This window comes from Hypomesus nipponensis, chromosome 13, assembly GCF_054491055.1.
Source record: "Hypomesus nipponensis isolate SF chromosome 13, ASM5449105v1, whole genome shotgun sequence".
Lineage (NCBI taxonomy): Eukaryota > Metazoa > Chordata > Actinopteri > Osmeriformes > Osmeridae > Hypomesus > Hypomesus nipponensis.
The window spans coordinates 14,260,271-14,283,297 of record NC_140373.1 but is presented as its reverse complement, the minus strand read 5'-3'; the positions used below and the strand labels follow the sequence as shown (position 1 = coordinate 14,283,297).

Genomic DNA, 23,027 nt, shown 5'->3' with positions numbered 1-23,027 from the left:
GAACCCTGGAGCTCGATATACAGTATAAAATAAGTTTTTAATTTAAAAATAAGGCTGGAGATAAAAAAAAATGGAATATGAGAAGAAATATGACTGAATGAATGACACTAAACTTAATTACACTGACATTCTTTTTCTGTGTTCCGTGGGAAGGGAGAACACATGAGGATGTATGTTAAACTTTTTTCTATGTTTTGGTCTTTTTATACCTTTTTGTTGTGCCTTTTTTGTTGAGTCTTTTGTGGGGGTTTTCACCACTTCTCTCTTTCAATGTCCTATTTATTATTTTTGAAAACTGCTATAAAAGTGAATGAAACATCAAAATTCAATGAAAGTAGTGAAATTATCATTTATTTAACTTGTGAAGAGCATTGTACAGATACACGTTGTTCTTTTTGGTTTGAAATGTTTTGGTTGAAAGAAACCCCAATTTCTGATATGGAAATGATTAGAAAATGGGTCAAAACAACCCAAGGACAAAAGGGTTAAGGGGAGACACCCCAGTGAATAGGGATAACATGAAACCTCCCCAGTTGATAACTAATAGTAGGTCAAATATTGTTTTCATTACTAGTTTCCTGTAAATGTATGTTTAAATGAGCAAATGATGCATTAAGTTGTAAAATATATCATTTGCATACATTTCCAGAACGGAAATCAGAACATTGAGTGAAAATCCTTGTTTCATTTTGTCAACATATTATAGTCCGAAGTTTTTACAAAGGGCAGTTTGGATATCTCGTTTTCATCACTGCATTAATCAGAATATGGTGGCAACAGCCATTAAAGAAAATCAGTTGCAAATTGCGCGGCAGACCGTGTTCTTGATCTGGTTCTCCGCATCACCCACTATAAAAGTACCCATAGCGAAATAACGAAACGCTATGCATACAGTCTGTGGAACTGTGAGTGCACAGCTTCAATGTGTAACATTGGCAACATATGGCTCAAGAATCTATATATTTTATCAATATTGGCCTACTCATCACAAAGGGTTTTGACAGTGTTCACAATACGGCTGTGGAAGTTCCATCTCACTGTGCTTGCTGTCGGGAGTCTGTGTGCCACCACTCTATCAAGCACGCTGGTTCTCTTGGGAGATCTTGAAAAAAAGCTGGAAAATCCAGCCAGGTCAGAGAAGAACTGACTAACTCCAGAAATGTGAGATGTCACCTGCTGCATGATAAGGTTGAGTTGGTGAGCATAGCAGTGGACATAGTGTGCATTTACATACACATCTTGCACCTTCTTCTGCACACCACCAGTGGCTCCTCTCATCACACTTGCACCATCATATGCCTGAGCAATAAGCTTGCTCTTCTGGTCATCAGGGAGAATGGAGCCCAACCTATCCAGAAGGGCTGTGGCAATGGAATCAGCTGTGGCTCTCTGGAGAGGTATAAACTTAAAAAACCTCTCTTGCACATCATGGGCTTTGTCAATGTAACGGATCACAAGCACCAATTGACACTGAGTGGAAATGTCCGTAGTTTCATCAGCCTGGATGGAGAGAAAGTCAGCACTCCTGATTTCTTCGATGATTTCTTCTCTCAAAACTGACAACATACAGTCAAGGAGTTCATTCTGTACGGTCTTCGATGTTCCTTTAAACACAGTAGCAGTCTGCAGATGCTCTTGCAGAACTGCATCTAGTGATGCTACTAAATCTACCAATCCTCTAAAAACACCAGGATTTTCTGAGCTTTCACTCTCATCATGGCCACGCAGGGCTATTTCAAAGGCGCCACAAAACTTTACACAGTCTATTATTTTAGACAAGACGTGCCTGTTTTTGTCAACCTCCTCGTTATGCTTACGGATCCCTATTCTGTAGCCTTCATCAAGTTGAGCAGATATGTTTATTTTCCCAAACATGGCTAGTCTCATCGCATTTTCCATGTGGACCCTTGTTTGCTCATGTTTTTTACTTTTTTCTGATATGTGTTTCAGATCCCTCAATCCTGACTGGATCCATGCTGGGTCTGATCCTGTCTTTTGAAAATGGAGGCAGGGAAAACAAAATAAAGCATTTGTTTCTCCACAACCAGTTAGCCAACTTGTCTTGCTATAGCAGGTCCTTGAAAACGACCTAGTGTATTTTCTTCCTCTGTCATTCGACTGTTGCTGAATTAATATGTCAGGCCGATCAGGTCCAAGCTCCTTCACTTTGAGCTTCTCTTGATAGTTTCTTTTTTGAAAGGGCGTATTTTTTAGCGACTTTACTGAATTGTAAGTTTCCATCATCAGCTAGCTATTTTTATAACGTTAGAGCTCAATCGGTTGCTAGTTCAGTCAAAGAACGTATATTGACTATTGATTATAGTGCTTCTATACTCTTTGGTTCAGTCAGAGAATGTCTAATATAGAGAGAACTGCCACTCTCCGGAAACTTCCGGGTTCTGAACTGGTTGGGGTTCCATGTGAGGGCGCTAACAAGCGAGTGCAGAATGAATGGAGGTCTATGGAGCGGTAACCCCTCAAAATCCACTTTTCTCTGGATATAATTTTTTGTCTAGTAATTTGAATTCTGAATTCGAAAGGGGAGGCAAAAAAAATACACACTGCAGGCTGTTGGATTTTTTTTAAGTCGCCTTTCTGTTCTAAAAAGCTTTTGAAAATGTAATTGACGTCATACACATTGTACGACCAGAGCTACTGCTTTACGGCAAGCTCTGGTCACTTACTTTTTTCTCTCAGGGCATCGACAACACAGCTGACAGGTTAGGCTCTTCCTGTCAATACACATGCTAGAAAGAGTTTTGGCTTGCTAATGTTGTTGCTTATGTTGCTAATGCTCTGACATTCTGATTCCGCTTCGGATGCCATCAAGCGGGAGCTCTGGTCGTATAGGTCCTTCACTAATCAATCAGCATTCATTAGCAAAATGCTAGCGTGTTATGGGCAACAACGACTCACCCTGTAAGAAATCAAAAGGACATAAGTACTCGTTCATTCAACTTTCGACCTATAATCCATGTTGAACATGCAAAAACTACAATCAAATCAGAGATTTCTCAACGACAATCAGGCGAAAGAGACAAATTTAGCCGTTTAGCTCCATAGACTCCTATTCAACATGCACTCGCTCGCGATCACCCCCAGTGGAATTCTGGTGGAATTCTGGTGGAACTGCAGCCAAATTCGGTACAATGGGGCTTAATAGGGAGTGGCAAGGCTCTCCTTAAACAGGCTCTGGTTCAGTTTTGAGAGAACACCATGACAACGTAAATAAACAACTTAAATGTGTTGCGTGATGTGATTGGATGTGACAGACATAATGGGCTCTATCATAATGTATTTGAAAAGCCCTCTAGTAAATCAGCAGTTTGGGGCGCAAGTGTTCTGCGCCCTGGCGAGGTCCTAATCTTTTGCATTGAGAGGAGCGAACTACGCATGTACAACTTATAGCGACAGTCAATGGGGCTTGCGCCCAGCCGGAAATACGTAGCCTCTCAGCTAACTTTAGACAACGGAGATTTTTTTTCTTCACATTTTATTGCAGATTCAACATTCTATTAGCTATATAATATTGACTTTAGCTACTCATTAGACATGTTTTTCTTTCTTTTAAAGTCTTATTCAATAAGTTTCAGCTTTCAGGTCGGAATGTGATGCAGCAGTGGTGGGGCGGCGCCCTAGCGCCCTCTATGAGCCGGCCGCTGCTGCTGCATTTAAATTCCTGACCAGCATGGTCAACGGCCTGGAAGATGGATTGTCAACCATCCGTTTAGCTGTCACGCAAACCAGGTGCTGTCTGCTAGCATGGCTGGTCAGGGATTGTTTTCAAAAATGGCCGGTGCCTGTGTAAAAAGATCCACTTTTGTCTGCTTTAGACGGAAACATACGACAGACAACACAATGCATCTTAGCTCCATAATAAAAAGTTGCTTCCGTTTGAACTCATAGCTCTACTTTGCTTTCTTCTTCACTTTTGTCTCACGCCAGTTCTAAAAAAATTATTGAGATTAGAGAATTACAATTTGACAACCACTCATCACTCACTCAACTCTTGATTTGCCAAATGTGCGCCCCACAAGCTGCAAAGTTATTTACGCATTTAGCAGATAGCAAAACATATGAAGGATGTTAACTTTTAAAATGCGAAAAAAAAAAAAAAATCTAATCAATAATTTGCAGTGGCCCGATCGGGCCAGTGAGTTGCTATTTAACTGTCCCGACGTTACTTTTTACTGGCCCCGGGCCATCGCTTATGTCGAACCCTGGGTAGTTAAAAAAACGTTTCCCGTTCCTTGGCTCGCCGGCGAGCCAGCAACGCTGCGCCCCCTCCCTCAGTGAGAACGCACTCAACTAAAACAAATATTTCCTTTTTAGATGGCTAAACATATGATACTTCTTTGGAAAGCTACAATTCTTGTGCTTTCATTGAAATAAACCAATTCAAGCTCAACTCGCAACAGCAAGTACCGTCAACGTCTTTGTCCGGTGACGGTTCCTTCAACAAAGCCAGAGAAAAAAGTTTGCACACAACTCATCAAAACCTCATCTGCTTACATTCCCAAAGGTCCAAAGTATCAAACCATGTAGAGTAATTGTCCAAACAATGAATTATATCCACACATAGCCACGATCTTGTTGCTTCATTCTTCCTTCGTCAAAATTATTTTTTCCAATGTCTCACAAACAATCGCTCATAGGAAGAGATGTGAGCAGAGTACAAACGCGTGGATAGTCTTAAAATGGCCGCTACACTAACCTTTTGATTGACACCTTGTTCGACCCAATAGGAGCTTCCATGCCCCGGTGACAGCCCTCTAAAGCCAACTAGGTCTATGCGTCCCTCCCCCCCTGCCCCCACCCGCCCCCCCTGCCCCCACCCCCTCTACATGATTTTTTCTAACTGGCTTCGACTGGCTCTGAAATGAGCTAGTTATCCTTGTAGCTTAGAGCTAGCTGTAAATGGCGATACCCCATATGCTAGGTGTTTTGGAGCCTTCAAAATAAAAGTTGATTGCGCATTTATGTCAGTGTTCTATGAGTGCCAATCCTGGGAATCAGATAAAGCACTCCAATGTTTTCATGCTTCAATTTTTGTGTTTCAGTAATACTAATGAGGGATTTAGCGGTTATATATGATAGTTCTAAGTACCACCTTTCATTATAGATAACAATTATACCTTTGTATACTAAGAATTTGACCTTGGTTACACGGGTCATTCTGGAGTCAAAAGAAAACGCCTGGATGCACTCTTATAAAAAACCTTTGTCAAATCTGAATATATTGTGGTATTATGTTTGACTTTTGATTTGAATTGGGTAAGGCTTCAACCTGTGGTCCAATGCTGTCTCCAGCTAATACCTACCACCTCTAGGCCTCTTCAGGCCTCTGTTTTCAACACAAAATCTAGGCGGAAATAGAAACTTTCACTTTCCTTGTGTTCAAGCTTCTATTACTCAACACCAGTAAGACTGACAGGGGTCCTGACAACAAGAAACATAACTTCAGAGTGTCAGCTTTCAAAAAAGTCAATTTACATGCATGTACTCCAAATGGTTCAAGAACAGCAGTCTTTGGTTATGCTGTTTAGGCGTTTTTGGGCACATTTAACAGGACGCCTAAGAGGTTAAAACTCATTTTCAATTCCGCTATACAGGATCTTTAACATTTTAAGGAGACATGTGGATGTTCATTGTTTAAACACTTGATGTGGATATTGTTTACAGTCATAACATTTACAGAAGCTAATGATAGGGCTTGTAAAAGGTGCTTTGTGAGTTATAGCTTTCAACTCAACAGCTGAGAGCTTGATTTACAGTCACATACTGTGATATGATCTGTAAACTGTTCATTTTCTTAAGAAGAGATGCTGCACTCTGTTAGCTCTATGCCGTTAATTAGTGTACAACTCAAAAGGAGGAAGATGTCACTGGATCTACTTAATGGCGTAATGTTATGGGCATAGAGATGAGGCTACCACAAGGGGGCCGGGAGCAAGGCGGTAAGATATAGCATAGGAGACGTTATATACCGGACACACCACGAATAAAGAGAAGCCTCAAGTTGTATTAAACGTGTCACGGAGCATTCATTCCACAAGCAGAAACTTGTACACTGTGCACTAGTTTTACATCATGTGTGGAAGCCACTTGCCCCATATCCCCTGATGACAAGTAGTAATACAGCTCATGTTCAAAAAATTTTGTCTATACATCTAATCCAAGCATGTCTAGTAGGGTTTCGAGTATGACAGTAGATCATCGAATCAATTCTGATGTGTGGGGACAAGTAATCATGTGACTGCATCTGCATTAAAACATTACCACAAGCCACTGCTGTTACATGCTAGATGTTTCCTAGTCTCATGCCGAAAGTTTGATATGTCGAATGATATGTTTAAATAGGCCTACAGTGTAACAGGGTAACTGTGTTTCAGGGTAACGACGCCCTTGTCAAAATAACGTCAATGTATTTACATTTAGGCATACATGTACGAGTAAAAAGCGTCAGCCAAGTTACTCTGACAACAAAAGTGTATGTTACAAAGCTTTCTTTTTGGCATTTAGTTTAGTTCGTAACTGTCACGTTGTCGTAAACGCAGTAGCTTGCTCGTATTGTTCAAATGTAGCTAATGTTGACAATACTAGCTGTAGCACAACTTGGCACAGCTAAATGGCTAGCTAGAAAACTGCAGCAAACTTGCAAAGCTTACCTCCACCTAATTTGGGAATTTTTCCAATTTTGTTAGTTATTTCTGCTGTAAGGGTCCCAAAGTCCTGCTCGTAGGATTCAAAGTCTGAAGACATGTTGAAGTTAGTGACGTACAGGAGTTTTCTGTCTGGTAGCTCAAATAAATGAAAACAAACTAAGTGCGAAATGCTATGTCGGTCACTTCCTTGATGTGTTACAGCAAAATATACTCGGTAAGAATGGAAGGTTAGCCAATTAAATATGTTCCTGGCACTGGAATTGTCGTGTTCACTAAATACATTTTCACATATGTCTATTTTATAATTAGCTGTTCAGAATATTATTTATAACGATAAATATTATAAAAAGTTAAACGTGTTAATGAACCAAACGTGGTACCATACATTTTCAGGAGGTCAATAGATGTAGTAACACATTCAGGAAGTATCAATCGACGGGTGTAAGAAAAGGAAGTGGCAGGATGGTAATTTAAAGAGACAGTTTTTACCTCATTCATAAAACAGTGCATATATGTGTTGGTGCTTTACCAAATGTAATGTGAAATGCTTTGGTCTTCCAGTAAGAATATGCATTTTTAGGTCAAGATAATAACGAAAACACCGAGCGAGTTTCTAGATTGGTTGTCAGTCGAAAAACATTTATCATAGCAACATGGTTATGACGACCTAGCTAGCTTTGCCCAGCCAACTAGCTTAACTAACGTAATCTAATGTTTTAGCTAGCCAGATCCATTGACAGTATAATGTCGTTAAACATTTTACTGTTACTACTATTTAAAAAAAGATGTATAGCTAGACAATATTTCACTATTCCCCTTGTGGCCTCAACAATACTAGGTGGTAACCAAGGCAAGGGTGCTAGCCTAGCTGACTGGCTAGTTAGCTAGCATAGTACTGCTGGCTGCACTAGTTAAAAATATTCTCAATTTCGGATAGGAGATGGCATAAGTCGCCGTGAGTTTTCCGACGTATGAGATGCAATCGTATTGCACAAGGCGCTAGATTGTTGAGATCTACTTTTGTCGTTTTAAGATCACGAGCGCCACATTTGAACGCCAAATTGAGTTCTGTTTTCTCAGTTGCAAATGCAATTGAATTGTATTAAATTTGTGTTGGATATTTTGTTTGTGTTTTCAATATGTGAATTGTACAGTTATATCAAATGTTAAATGCTAATCTACAAATAAGTCCATTCCCCTGCACGGGTGTCACATTTGTTTCATTTTCCCCACAGATGGGCAACAAGTGTTTCTCAAAGGGATAGTGCAAGAGGAGCAAGATGCCGCATTTTGTTAATGCAAGGACCTCTTGGACTGGGAAAGCCTCTGTGACCCAGTTGTTTGCTGGGTGTTCAAAAGACCGGAGAAAATATGCTTACTGTTATTGTTGACTTTTTAAAGATAGCAGTAAAGAGCACGGTATCCAAGTTCTCTGTGTGCTGTATTAAAATAACTCACAAACGCCTTTCCAAAACCCAAAAAACACTCAACTTTAAACCATGAACTTTCTGTCAGCTTTAGTGACATTTGAAAACCTCCATGAGGTTCGGAGGTTGTGTCACTGGGGCCCAGTCATAGCTCTGACAGTCATTGCCATATGTTCTTCAATGGCGATATTGGACTCAGTTATCTGGTATTGGCCACTGGACACTACAGGAGGCAGTGTCAACTTTATCATGCTTATCAATTGGACCGTCCTCATCCTTTACAACTACTTCAACGCCATGTTTGTTGGCCCTGGATACATACCGCTGGGATGGAAACCAGTAAGGGCTTCGCTTCCATTGTGTGTAGTCCCTTACCCTTTTGATGTTCCGTTCATGTTCTGTAGAGCATGACTGTCAAGCTTATCCCTCCATTAAAATTCCTGGCTTGTTCTCCTCCCTACTCCTTAATTTAAGATGCAAGCCAACATGTTTTCAACGTTGTGTGTCTGACTGTGTTTAACTTCAAACAGGAAAAACAACAGGACACCCAGTATTTACAGTTCTGCAGACTGTGCCAAGGCTACAAGTCCCCAAGATCCCACCACTGCCGCAAGTGCAACAGGTAGGTTTCCAATGTAGTCAGTGGTAGTTCTGGTGTTTCGTTGATTATAATAGTAGTGTTCTCTGAGAGATCAACATAGTAATTGTTGTAGAAGTTTCTAAATAAACGTGCTTTACTTTTTATGCAGAAGGAATTTGAAGATACTCTATAAGCCAAGTTAATTAGGGCAGGTCATATTGCTGCTGGTATTAAAATGGTCTAAATTTAAATGCTCTGCTGCGGTGATGCGCTTGGGGGAGAACTGATTACTAATGAGTCGACTGATTTCTAATGACTGACACTATTTAGTTTGTTTGTGATCCACCTGATGTTTAACTGCTGAAATTGAATGCTTTCTTCTTGTGATCATTATTAAGACTGATTCTTAACACAGATGAACTGCTGTTGTCCGTGTCATGAAATATTTCTGATATTGATCTTTGGTGCAGGGCTCCAGACTAACTTTTAACCTTGGTTGCACTGGTGCGCCTAACTTTTTTATTTACAGTCATGGCCGAAATTGTTGGCACCCCAGAAATGTTTCCGGAAAATCAAGTATTTCTCACAGAAAAGTATTGCAGTAACACGTTTTGCTATACACATGTTTATTCCCTTTGTGTGTATTGGAACAACAACAAAAAAAAGGGAGGAAAAAAAGCAAATTGGACATAATGTCACACAAAACTCCCAAAATGGGCTGGTCAAAATTCTTGGCACCCTTAACTTAATATTTAGTTGCACACCCTTTGGAAAAAATAACTGAAATATATAACCATCAATAAGCGTCTTACACCTCTCATCCGGAATTTTGGACCATTCTTCCTTTGCAAACTCCTCCAGGTCTCTCTTATTGGAAGGGTGCCTTTTCCCAACAGCAATTTTAAGATCTCTCCACAGGTGTTCAATGGGATTTAGATCTGGACTCATTGCTGGCCACTTTAGAACTCTCCAGCGCTTTGTTGCTATCCATTTTTGGGTGCTTTTTGATGTATGTTTGGGGTCATTGTCCTGATGGAAGACCCAAGATCTCAGATGCAAACCCAGCTTTCTGACACTGGGTTGTACAGTGCGACCCAAAATCCTTTGGTAATCCTCAGATTTCATGATGCCTTGCACACATTCAAGGCACCCAGTGCCAAAGGCAGCAAAACAACCCCAAAACATAATTGAACCTCCACCATATTTCACTGTAGGTACTGTGTTCTTTTCTTTGTAGGCCTCATTCTTTTTTCGGTAAACAGTAGAATGATGTGCTTTACCAAAAAGCTCTATCTTGGTCCACAAGACGTTTTCCCAGAAGGATTTTGGCTTACTCAAGTACATTTTGGCAAACTGTAGTCTTGCTTTTTTATGTCTCTGTGTCAGCAGTGGGGTCCTCCTGGGTCTCCTGCCATAGCGTTTCATTTCATTTAAATGTCGACGGATAGTTCGCGCTGACACTGATGCTCCCTGAGCCTGCAGGACAGCTTGAATTTCTTTGGAACTTGTTTGGGGCTGCTTATCCACCATCCGGACTATCCTGCGTTGCAACCTTTCATCAATTTTTCTCTTCCGTCCACGCCCAGGGAGATTAGCTACAGTGCCGTGGATTGCAAACTTCTTGATAATGTTGCGCACTGTGGACAAAGGCACATCTAGATCTCTGGAGATGGACTTGTAACCTTGAGATTGTTAATATTTTTCCACAATTTTGGTTCTCAAGTCCTCAGACGGTTCTCTTCTACTCTTTCTGTTGTCCATGCTTAGTGTGGCACACACAATCAAAGCTAAGTGAACTTCTCTCCTTTTTATCTGCTCCCAGGTGTGATTTTTATATTGCCCACACCTGTTACGTGCCCCAGGTGAGTTTGAAGGAGCATCACATGCTTGAAACAATCTTATTTATCCACAATTTTGAAAGGGTGCCAATAATTTTGACCAGCCAATTTTTAGAGTTTTGTGTGACATTCTGTCCAATTTGCTTTTTTTCTCCCTTTTTTTGTTTTGTTCCAATACACACAAAGGGAATAAACATGTGGATAGCAAAACATGTGTTACTGCAATACTTTTCTGTGAGAAATACTTGATTTTCTGGAAACATTTCTGGGGTGCCAACAATTTCGGCCATGACTGTAGGTGCACCAGCACAAAATTTAGGTGCACCCAAATTTTTCCTTGCGTTGCCACAATTTCAAGGTCACCTTTTTATCACGCCCCATATACATTCATGTATATTATGTAAATGATCGTAAACAAGAATAAGGTGTAGGTAAAAAAAAAAAATTTTTTGAAGCACAATTATACTGTATATACAAATATTTATATTTTTAGTGCTTCACTGAGCTGCGAAACGAAAACATTTTAAGCAAAACAAAACATTTCAAAATAGAAAGTGCTACTGTTTAAAAGTGCTTCCCTGAACTGAGACCTAACATTTCATGGCTCAAAGTCTTAATAGCCTTCTTTCCCCTTGCTGTCACATGCCCATCTGATGGCCAACACCTGTAATTGGGCCTTTTGGCCTTGGCTTAACCATCTTGCCACACTCTCCCTAGCATAAAAATCCCAGATCCATGGGTTAGCTCCATGGCCCAGCTCCGTAACTCAGGGGAGGGCAATTAATTTTTTCAAGGGGCCACGTAAGAAACCTGAAATGTGTTGGAGGGCCGCATCAATGATAACTTGAACTTCATTCTGCTCGCTATTCATTTTCTACCAAAAGCAGTAAAGTATATATTTTGATTAGCTGCTACTGGTTATCAGAAGAATAAGGATATTCTGTACATTTTTATTCAAATATTTTAAATGTAGGTGTAGGTCAAATAGGAAAAGACTATAGAAGTAACAGTAAAAACAAAAACATTTGTTTCATTTTATTTGTAACTAGTTAATCTTCACAAACACTGAAAAGTTGTTTTGCAGTATGTTAAAGATATGCAATTGATCAACTTAATACAAAAAGCAATAGGTCATTTTGTTCTGTGAGAGAAAATCCAGTGGGCTTGAACAAGTGCATCAAAATCTGGCTGAATGTATGAGGTGAATATGCGAAAGACAGCAGACAGGTGATGATCAAGGTCTGCAGTTTAACTAGCAAACCATCAGCGGCCCGCGCCTACTGAATCAGTCAAGTTCTTATTATGTCCGTGTTCGTTTTTTTCTTTAGTCCCTTAGTGCCGATTCAAATTATAATCCTTCAACTCAGCGACGTGTTCTCCACAAACTAAGAACACAGCTTTGACTTTGACCTCAGTAAACAGATTCTTAGAAGTCTGTGTCTTGTTAAAAATTCTACATTCTCTATCAACCTTTCGTTTTTTATTTTCGAGGGCTAACCAACAGCTAGGTCTCCTGTAGGCCGGTTGTGGCCCGCGGGCCGTACAATGCCCAGGTCTGCCGTAAATGATTCTCTGGTGCTCAGGTAGTAATTTCAATCCCACAGCACGGAGCAGTGTAGGCCTACAGGACTATCTGGACCAAAGCCATCAGAGGCAAAGACCCGCCCCATCTCTGTCTTTGATTAGTTTAGACCACGATATGATCCAACCATGAGTGTGAGTTCCGTCAAAGGAGAACAAACGCTTTGTTCGTAGAGAGGCAGCGGATGCGAGGCGGTTCGGTGCACCAGTGCGACCTCTGAACATTTTTTGTCACACCCGTACAAATTTTGGTCGCATTCTAGAGCCCTGTTGTGGTTAACCGGTTAAGTGCTTGTACCATTATGGGCTAAGGCCTTTCTGCAGGGGCAGTGGTTCAAATTCAGCCTGGGCCATTTCTTGCATGTTCTCCCCCTCTCTCCCATTAAACTCATTTTGCTCATCACTACACCTGTCCAAATAAATCAGAAATGCCACAAACAAGAGATATACATTTACACATACACTCACCGGCCACTTTATTAGGTATGCCTGTTCAATTGCTTGTTAACACAAATAACTAATCAGCCAATTACATGGCAGGAACTCAATGCATTTAGGCATGTAGACATGGCCAAGACAACTTGCTTAACTTCAAACCGAGCATCAAAATGGGGAAGAAATGGGATTTAAGTGACTTTAAACGTGGCAGGGGTGTAACTATAGGGGGTGCAGCCCGTGGGGTGTCGGGGCCCGCAACCGGTCCCAAAGACATACACGCATCACTCGACTGGTGTTTGTCTCTAAGTACCGTCGCTCGACGGGCCCTCCCTCAGTACAGCGCTGTACTCCCTCTCGGATATGCTAATGTTCAAATATGCGCTGCTAATACAAGATTCATCGAATGAGCTGCGCAAGGAACAACGCCATTGAATTACATTGTAGCAGTCAGGCCTGAACAGGCTTCTTCCCCTTCATGTTTGCTCCATTGTCATAGGCCTGTCCACGGCAATTATCCAACGGAATGTTCCTTCAAGTTCCTTCAACTTGTCTAGAAGGACAGTAAACAGGTTCAGCCCAGTTGTTTCAACCACCATATACCCAAGGAAATACTCCTTGATATTTGGCTTTGGCACCAAATCAGCAATGCACACAATGAGGCTTATATCAGGTGTACAGTCAAAAATTATTGAGAAATATTTTTCTTCCAGAATCTGTGTCTGAATTGTTTGTGATACTTTGGTGGAGACGATCTGGATCAGTTTATTTTGTATCTGCTGTCCAAGATAATGCGTTTGGGAGCTTTCATCGGTTATCTTGGTCAGGTGGTTCTCCATCATAGCATCAAAACTGCCTAAAAGCTCCACTTCCTTTAAGAAGTTGCCATTGTCTGGCTCATATAGACACTGTGAAGAGCCTCTAAATGGCAAATTCCTTGAACAATCTTGAACATCTTGCAAACTTCTTTTTTTGCCTCCAGCAATGTCAGTTCCTGGTGATCTTTTGTCATTTTTTTTGTAAACGCATGTCCAGTTCTCTCCATTTAAACATGGACTTGGCATGGTCTGAGCTACATTCATGACTCTTCAATCTACTGTTTATGTTGGACCAGTGTAGCCCTCATCTCATCTGCTGCCCTGCCATCTATTCCTATTGGAAAATTAAAATCTGATGGGATTTTAAATGGACCTCTTCATTCGTACCGTTTCAACACGATCCGCGTCTAAAGCTTGTGGCGGCCACAAGCGCAGGATCAGTTGGAGGGGGCACACAGGCCTCTACATTGTCACTTGCTGATTGACTCTCAATGACAGGACTTGTGCTTTCAGAGGTGGTGGTTCTCTGCAGATCTGAGGGGGGGTGGGGGGTGCAGATGGAATTTTTGAACTGGGGGGGACCAAACTGTCAGCAAATGATTCCAAATGGGTAATCTCCATAACAACCAGGAAGACGCCAAGCCTAAAAGCACAAACGCCGGCTCCAAAAATACTTCAAATGAGCAAAATACACTTTTTTCTTTCTTTCAAAGGTGTTGTAGTACGTGTGGCCAACGTTACACATGAACTGATGCGTGTCGCCTTACGTAGGGAGTGGTGGGGACCGATCGGGGTCACTAGGATTTTTTTTTGAGCAATTAAATATTATAACTATGATGATTTTTCAGTTGGATAATTTTCGGTGCCCCCTCAGGACTTGGTGCGCTACACACAGCGCGTAGTGCGCGTAGTGCGCGTTATTGGAGCAGCGGCACTCTGGGAGCTGAAAAAGGCGGCGCTTCGCAGCAGATTGCAGCAGATACGCCTGGGACACACTGGCTGCAATTAGCTGCAATCTGCTGCGACGCGCCGCCGTTTTTCTTTCGGCGCCCATGTTATCAAATGGGATTGATCACACTGGCCACGAAGCGATTGCCTGGCATCTGCAGCGATCGTTTCCGCAGCTGGTCGATTTTTTTCGCAAGACGTTTGCTAAATCGGCTGCAGGATGATAAGACACCATATTAGTTGATATATTTGAATAAAAAAAACATGTTACGATTAGATTTTTTGAAAAACATGAATTGTAGATTCACTACGGTGAACATTTGTAAAGTTGTTTAAAGACTTTATAATGATTTTTTTATATTACTTTGAAGCCTATGTACTTTACCAATATTCACACTATATTAAACCTAACTACACAATGTTGGTAACGAACGGCCTGTCCATGTGGTTACCCTGATGAAAATGAATGAAAATAACGGATTGATCTGTTGCGCTAGCATGCCCGTAGGTGTTTTGTTTGTTTGAGAGAAAGAAATGATCACGCGATTTAGGCCTACCCATCACACACGCGTGCAGATACAGCCTACCGAGAGAGAACTCCCAAGTCAAATTCTAAAATCAGCGAGAAATTCAAGGAGATGGACATCAAATTAATTCTCGAAGTTGAAAAGCATAGGGAGTTGTATGACCCCCAGAACCAATTTGACAAGGACAACATAGATAAGGATCAATGCTGGGATATAGGCCTAGCCAATGCCATGTTTATGTACCATGTCAGCATAAAGGAAAGCTCAGAGTAGCTGAAAGGCTTGGTGTCCGGCGCGGGTGTAAACAGCTTTATACCATGGTCTGGGTGAATACTCAATTCTGATTGGCTGCAGGGGTGTACATTATAGGGTGATAACGGACACCTACTGCGTCATTGCAGAAAAACTGTCTTTTCACCGTTCTAAATTATTCCGCTGGCTACACAGGAGCCCGTACAAAGTATCTGAAATAAGTAACCATAACAACAGTGACGGAGTCAAAGCCTCCATTTACAATTGTGAAAGACTTGAACAAGCTAACTTGTATTTACACCAATGAATGACTTCAATATTTATTTTAAACTATTTGAAAAATGTTTCTTTTCTGAATGTAGTGTGTCAGTGCACGTAACCGCTCATCTCACATCCCATTCGCTATTCACTTCGCTAGTCAATCTACTTCAGACAGTCTGCGGCTATAGTAGCAGCAACTCTACACATGACCGATTATTTTCTTCTTAAAAATCTTGATTTTATTTGGGGACAATAACATGGCTTGATAGCTGGCTAGTCTTGTTGAAAATGTCAACTTTGATGCGATCATCTCACATCCATTTGCTATTCAACTCGCTCCACAGGCTGCGGCCATACTGTACAGTAGTAGCCCTAGTAGTACTAGTATATGGCCGATATTGTTCGTGAAAATCTTGATATTGATTTTGGGACAGTGACATGGCTGGTTAGCTAGCAAATCTTATTGTCAAACATACTGTAAAATTATATTTACTGTTTGTCAACCGTACACAATGTTATTGGCTTTGAATCCTGCTAGCATAACGTTAGCTTTTGGGCTAATAGCTCAGCCAAAGGAAAGCCGGTGTTGGTTCTATGAGCTGAGCGGACTATAAATATCAGAGTTGGCTAACGTTGAAAAACGTTAGATGTCTATTGCAAAACGCCTTAAAACATAAATTAATGTTTGTAAAAAAAAAAAAAATCGTTGGCAAGTGACCATGGTATAAGCGGGATAATGCCCTTCGAGGTGTCCAATATCATCTGATAACGGACCTCCGCTGCGCGTCGGACGGTTCACGCCTCCGCATCGTCCGTTATCAGATGATATTGGACACCTCGTCGGGCATTATCCCTTACTTGAGCCGCTCGTAGCCGATTGCGGCGCTTCCAGGCACTTCGCAGCCAGTGTGTCCCTGGCGTAACTCTTCCCCCTGCTCCTTTCCTTAGGTGTGTGATGAAGATGGACCACCACTGCCCGTGGATAAACAACTGCTGCGGTCACCAGAACCATGCCTACTTCACCAGCTTCCTGTTATTAGCCCCTTTAGGCTGTTCCCATGCCTCAATCATTTTCATCATGACCATGTACACACAGCTTTACGAGAGAGTAAGTAGGTTTTGCTAGACTACATTGGATGGGCTGTGTACCAGTTTTGTATATTATGTCTCAAGCTAAAAGTAGCCTAAGCAAAAAGTAGTTACAGCTTACATTGTTTCCAAAAGAATCCATAAATACTATTTTACCTTCTGTAATATTTGAAGTTATTTTCAAAAATGCATTTTAGGTGGCTTATTATCAGTACAGCTGTTTCAGAGGTACTGTTCCTCCTTCACTCTGATGAATGTTGAGGTGTGTCTACCTAACTATTTGTTTTGTGCGCTGCATTAGCATATCTTTGGGTGGGCATGGGCCATTTTGACCTTAACCAACTGAACTATTAACCAGGAAGTCAATTTTTGAATGATTCGATAAGTTATTCTAACAAATATTTTCATTATTATTAGGTTATTGTGTGCTTTTGTTCAATTAAAATTGTGTGCTCTGTTGCAGATCTCTTTTGGCTGGAGCACTGTGAAGATTGACATGAGCGCCGTCAGACGTTTTCAACCCATCATGCCATTCAGTGTACCTGCCTTTGCCGCCACTCTCTTTGCCTTAGGGTTGGCACTGGGCACAACCATTGCTGTTGGCATGTTGTTCGTAATACAGGTATGCAATGTTTTAGATGTTTTGGGTGTGAAGTGTGATATAGTACCCAGTTAATGGGTACTATATGGTTGTTATGAAACTAACAACTTAATATTATACCATAGTAAAAATGGAAGTGTATCTGTATCACTCCTTGGAATGTATTTAATTTGTAAACTTTCTTTTTTTAAATTATTATAATATTTCGCAATTATTAGTACATTCTATACATTTGGCATAACCAGGGATGCAAACGGCGCGCTTTTCGGCGCCTCCCGCTTTTTTCACGTCAGTTTGGGTGACTTAAGAGGTTTTTTTTAAGGTGGGGGGGGGGGTGGGGGAGGGGGGGGTCTGATTATAATTGCACCAACAGTAATTCTGGATTGCCTCCACCAAACAAGTAAATAGGAAATAAGCAAATCAGCAGTATGTGCGCAAGCCTACTCGTGTGTCTTCTTGCTGCGTATCTTTTACTGTCTATGGCGAGGTGACTCAATAGGCAGATCCGGACCTAGACGCAATACAAGCAAGTTTTTATTGGTGCGTGTCCAATCTAAAGCTCCATCAGGAGCTGTAATAACTGTAATCACCATGACAACTCACTCAACATTGGCCGCAACCTTTGTGGGCCACGCAGGTCGTGTGTGTCATTGGCAACAACGCAGGCTCATCAATTTGGCTAGCAATGGCTAGCAATTTCGTCAACAAATACCAAGAAATAGTTTGCAGCAGTTTGTCTTTTGACTACACTTGCAAAATCCGCTAATAGGACTGAGCTCGAATAGCTTCGGCGACTTTTTATAGTACAAAATCCAGACATCCCGAAATGCAGAAACTTATTTCCGGGAGATAATTGCAGCATTTATCCAGTGACCGTATAGTTTTGAAGCACCAAAAAAACGGTTCAGAGCAGCCCCATTCAAGTCCCTGGATGCTGGGCTTCAACAGAGAAATGCACTGTGACGCTATGGGAAATCGAGTCAGTCGACCTGCTACTATAATGTATCTGATTCTGAACGAACTCGTCTTCGAGATGAATGTGTTCTAACACATTCAAAATGTTAACACAATAAGAAATTTTTGACCATACATTTTTTTGACATTTTAGGGGAAGCCGAGTTTCCCTTGCTGTCTTAAAGAAAACGCCTACTGTCATGGATTTTATTGGGAAGGTGACCATACACAGCTTGTGGCAAGTAGAATAAACTACCTCTCAAAAGTAAGACCCTACAGGCCTTGTCCTCCATTGATCCTGTGGTGAAGGGCCATTCCCAGGCTACTCAGCTGAAGGAGTTGGCTTGGATCATCAACATTTAGTGCCCTTAGGTGGCCAGGAAGAAGAGGAAGGAGTAAAACCAGAAGAAGTGCTAGATAGTTTAATAAGAGTTTATGTTTTCGGAATAAAAAATGAAATGGAATATTCCAAATAAGTGTTGGTGTATTTTGATCTTCAGAATGTCATTTTACTCAATGTGCATGTAGGGGTGGGCCAGGGATGTCAGGGGGTTGGTGGCAAAGTAAGGATATGGATATTTGCTGCAGGGCGAGGGCTGAAATTACTTCTCTCTTTTTTGACCATACATGTGTTTGCATCCCTGCATAACAGTCCTCCATCAAAAAATTGCAATGAGCTTATTGTGCATTTAACTATCTTTGCTTTACTACTCATGTGAGTGGTAACTACTCAACTCAAATATGTTTTTCTTCTCTGAAGCGTACTGGATATTCACTTGTCTACTTGTAACTTGTTTAACTGCATGCTCTTATATGGTACTTCCTTTTGGCACTTATTTGGTTTTTCACAATGAATGCTTCATGTTTTAGCTGCTTGCAATGTTAGGGGCTACCTCGTTGTTATAATCAGTGACCTATGCTCCTTTGTAAAGCTCTCTCTTGGAAGTCGCTTTGGATAAAAGCGTCTGCTAAATGCATAAATGTAAATGTGTAACTTGCTGTGTGAGTTCTGCAGTTTATATCTAAACAAGATAAAAACTATTAAAACTACTCTCCTCTCCTTTCACTTTTTTCTACAGATAAAAGTCATCGTTCGAAACAAGACCTCGATCGAGGCCTGGATTGAGGAAAAGGTGATTTCCGTCATTGGCTTTCTTCATTTAGTTACCTGAAGAATACCAGCTGTTTTAGATGATACATTCTTGAATGTTGAAACTGACTAATACTGGCCTATCCAGGGTTCCCAACAGTCCTTGAAATCCTTAAAGGTTTTTGATAAAAATTGAATTAAAACAAGGCTTTGAATGTTTTTGATAATGGATATAAGTAGACATGGGTCATTTAAGGGTAAAACGTGCTACTTTTCGTTGTAAAAATGATCAGTGTTGGCCTCGATCTATGTATCAAACTATGTTGTGTTAGATTCTTGAATTTGAGGGAATTGGGCTAGGAAAGTCCTTGAAAAATACTTAAATTTGATGTTTAAGGTTAATTTTTGATTTTAAGGAGTTTATAAACAAACATAGCAGGTATTTTAAGTGGTAGTTCAAGGTAATCAAATAGAATGCTATGATCTAGACTGTGTTATTTGAGTAGCCCCTGCATAGCATGATGGTACAGTACAGTACAGGACAATACAGGTAGATACTTAATTGTCCCCATAGGAAAATTGCTTTGCAGCACAATCACAAGGCATTTTGTCACAACATCACAAAATCGCCATTAGACAGACTTATAAACACACATACCTACCCCGCTCTCCTTCATATTATTTTGAAACCAACTCTTTAATCTTCTAACTTGTTTGTCTCTTTGTATATTTACCCTTTACTCCCAGGCCAAAGACCGAATCCAATACTACCAAACCGGAGAGGAGTTCATCTTTCCCTATGACCTCGGGAGCCGCTGGGAGAACTTCAGACAGGTGTTCACCTGGTCAGGGATGCCTGAGGGCGACGGTATCGACTGGCCCGTCCACAAGAAGTGTCACCAGCACACCTTAACAGTACATATCCCAAATAAGAGACCAACAATAACAGTTGAATTGTCCATAAATTTGACAGATTGATTTAAATGCTGCTTTTGCTGTATTCAGGCTATTTAAGACGATCCTTTACCATTCATACATTTTGGCAGATCGAGCAACTGAAGCAGAAAGCTGATAAGAGGGTGAGAAGTGTAAGTAGCTGTCATTGTTGTTTTACCAGCAGAGGGTAGCATTGCACCACAGTGTGAAAAATATTTGTTGTGTCTTTTTCTAATTTAGCCTCTTTTGACGGTCTTGTTTATATTTAAGCCCTAAGCCAGTTGAGTATGATGATAGCGCGTGGTGTTGGTAGAATAATGTTGCTTTGGTTGTGCCTTGGCCAGCAGGTCCAGTACAGGGTAGTGGAGGACTACAATGGGGCCTGTTGCCCACTGAGCAAGGGGATCAACACCTTCTTTAGGACTCCATGTACAGAGGAGCCCCGGATCCCCCTCAGCAAGGGGGAGACCATTCTTGCAACCCGGGGAACCAAGTAAGTTTTGACACAATGTGCTCTTTCATGCTTAAACTGTAGGCCATGCGTGATTGGAAGCATTTTGGCAAGTCAGTTGATAGGTGAGCGAGATGCAGTAATCGTAAAATATGAATGCAAACAATAGAAACAGAGGGAGCTACGTAGAAGGTTGAAATTGTGGTTGGGTCATGAGAACCATTTGAGGTTCGCATTTGAATTGCAAATACACAAAGGAAATGTTGGTACACTGAAAATATATGCTTAATAAGCAAATGCAGTTGCCTTTTAAACCTTTCACCTCCTCTGAGCTTTCCTTTTTCACATTTAAAGCTGACATGGTAGATTAACATGGCATAGGCTATATTTAGGCAACTTATTATTCCAACAGCTGTCGCAACAGCATCCCAACATAATGTGGCAACATTTGTCTTTTTTTGCCGTAGTCTTTGTAAAATACGGGCTGTGGGTCATATAACTCCATGTAGGCCTAGGCTACTTCTCAACTTCAATGATAAACTTTGGGTCGTCAATCTTCCAAAATGTCTCAGCTGGTTTATGATGTAAGCCTAAGGTTTTGGTGTCTCTTCTGCTTGAGTGTATGCCAGCTTGTCTATCTCGCTCTTTGTTAAATAAACACAGTTTACTGTTTAGAAATAACTGACTGTTGGCTGGACAGCCAACGCAATCATCAATCAGAGTTTTTTATAAAAATGTTAAGAATTGATCAGATAGCCTATAGTTTTTATTGGGCTAAACACATGGTTGGCCGTTTGTTACCAGCTTAATGAATTTGGGTATTAAGTGATAGGCTAAAGCCTACAGCTAACATAGTAAAATCTTAATAACATGTTTGTTTATCCAAATACATAAATTATAGTGTATTTTATCAAGTGACTCGCAAAAAATGTTGACGAGCTGCCAAAACGATCGCTGCAGAGTACAAACTAATCACGGTGCTTCGCAGTGCTTTGCAGTGCTTTGCAGTGCTTTGCAACCTGTGTGTCCCTGGCGTAATGCGTGCACAGTTTCTCGTGCTCACCTGAAAAGTTTTTCATGTACACAGGATTTGTTTAGTTGCACAGGTCACATCGGGGTCTTTTTATTCATTTTTTACCTTGATAAGTGGTATTTAACTGAACGTAGTTATGTGTCATTTCTTAGTACAGATTCTGATCACTCAAATGTTCTGTTTTTCTGTAGATGGTGGATGTACGGAGATAAAGTCCTGGACGAGAAGCAAACAAAAGGTAGGGTTAAAGTATGAGCTATTAAGTTCACCAAAGAGCTTCCTCGCTTAAACTTGTAGCAGTGGAGGGTTCAAAAATTAAAACATAACTGATGATTAACATCCATTTTAAATTGATGGGAAATGTACTGTGCATTTGTAAAAAAATAAAAATAATCTCATGTTTGTCACATTCCTAATGTCCAGTTTTTAAATGACCCTCTAGCTGGAGCTCGCATGAGGGGATGGTTTCCACGGAGATGTGTTGAGAAGTGCCATTACGATACGGCAACCACTGAAACCACTAGCGAAGAAAAGAAAGTGAATTAATGTATTGCAGTCTGAACGTGGAGCATGTGAGCTTTTAAACCCCTGGAGAAAAGAGGCAGATGGTGTTTTGTCTTCTGGGTGTGGCCTCCTCTGCTATTAAAGGGATAGGTCAACATTTTTGTTTGCTTTACTAGGTAGACTAAACCAACCCTGTTGATTCCCTTAAATCTTCTTTAGATATCTAAAGTAGACAGGATTTAGCAATGCTAATTTGAACAATTTGACTAAATGCTTTTTCTTTAGAAATCCCCCAAATACTGAAATGGGTATCAGGATGAATCACCTGGTGTCTGGATAGAATAAAAGCAAGCAAGGTGTGATGATATCACAAATAACAGTTTTGTGGCTTGGTGGCATCTCAACATGAACAGATCAGTGTGTCTATATCTGTCATTTGTATTCAGATCCTACTTGCGTAAGGAATTTGGTTGCTTTTCAAATTGGAATTGAACACGCATCAGGTTTGAACCAAATTGAATTTTCTTAAATTATTGACCTAAACACATTTTAGCAAGCACTACAACTACATTTTACAATGGGACAATCTGCAGATAACACTGTCATACCTTCAAGAATATAGTTTGATCCCTGTCAGAAAGAACTTAAAAATAAGTCTTAAGTTGTATGAGTAACAACACAAAGCTAATTTGCAACTTTGTTTACGAGATCTCTTGAATCTGGAACTTTTTATTTTTGTTTATGTCCTTTAATGCTGATTATGCAATGCCTCCAGCCCAGATTAACCTAGGGCTTTGTCATGCAATTTGTCTTCAAAGTACAAAAGAAAATGCTTTCATTTAAAACATTTATTTTATTTTTGTAAAACCGTTACCCTCAAAGTTTGAATTTAATAGAAATTAAACAAATTCTTCAGATTTGTTTTGCATTGGTTACAATTCATTTCACCATTAAAAAAAATAATGTTCATGCTGTTTATCACATTTTCCAGTGAAACTACCATTTTGGGAAGCAGCCTCACACTTCCAATGTTTTGC

General features: G+C 40.6%; 3 protein-coding genes across 8 annotated transcripts in view; 1 reads left to right on the top strand and 2 right to left on the bottom strand.

The window, feature by feature from the left end:
• vti1a (vesicle transport through interaction with t-SNAREs 1A) overlaps positions 1-6,866 on the bottom strand; it is a 134,009-nt gene extending 127,143 nt beyond the window's left edge. For all 4 annotated transcript variants that reach the window (XM_084670972.1, XM_084670970.1, XM_084670973.1 and 1 more), the window contains exon 1: positions 6,669-6,866. In XM_084670972.1, coding sequence (XP_084527098.1) covers positions 6,669-6,762 — 94 coding nt within the window. In that variant the 5' untranslated portion in view covers positions 6,763-6,866. The remainder of the gene's footprint in view (positions 1-6,668) is intronic.
• LOC146260383 (zinc finger MYM-type protein 1-like) lies at positions 344-2,652 on the bottom strand. The gene has a single exon (XM_084670680.1). It carries the CDS (start codon positions 2,242-2,244, stop codon positions 979-981), a length of 1,266 nt encoding a protein of 421 aa, XP_084526806.1. The 5' UTR covers positions 2,245-2,652; the 3' UTR covers positions 344-978.
• A 163-nt stretch (positions 6,867-7,029) lies between the features above and the next one.
• On the top strand, positions 7,030-22,907 carry zdhhc6 (zDHHC palmitoyltransferase 6). Of its 3 annotated transcripts, none has more exons than XM_084670969.1 (11): positions 7,030-7,130; positions 7,901-8,431; positions 8,623-8,714; positions 16,281-16,440; positions 16,885-17,043; positions 19,056-19,109; positions 19,814-19,981; positions 20,113-20,154; positions 20,350-20,495; positions 21,678-21,724; positions 21,929-22,907. In XM_084670969.1, the coding sequence occupies exons 2-11, from the start codon at positions 8,165-8,167 to the stop codon at positions 22,030-22,032; spliced, it is 1,239 nt and encodes a 412-aa protein (XP_084527095.1). In that variant the 5' UTR covers positions 7,030-7,130; positions 7,901-8,164; the 3' UTR covers positions 22,033-22,907. The 3 variants fall into 3 exon arrangements, with proteins under 3 accessions (XP_084527095.1, XP_084527093.1, XP_084527094.1); XM_084670967.1 differs by having other exon boundaries at positions 20,347-20,495; XM_084670968.1 differs by lacking the exon at positions 7,030-7,130 and adding an exon at positions 7,158-7,199 and having other exon boundaries at positions 20,347-20,495.
• The last annotated feature ends 120 nt before the right edge of the window (positions 22,908-23,027 follow it).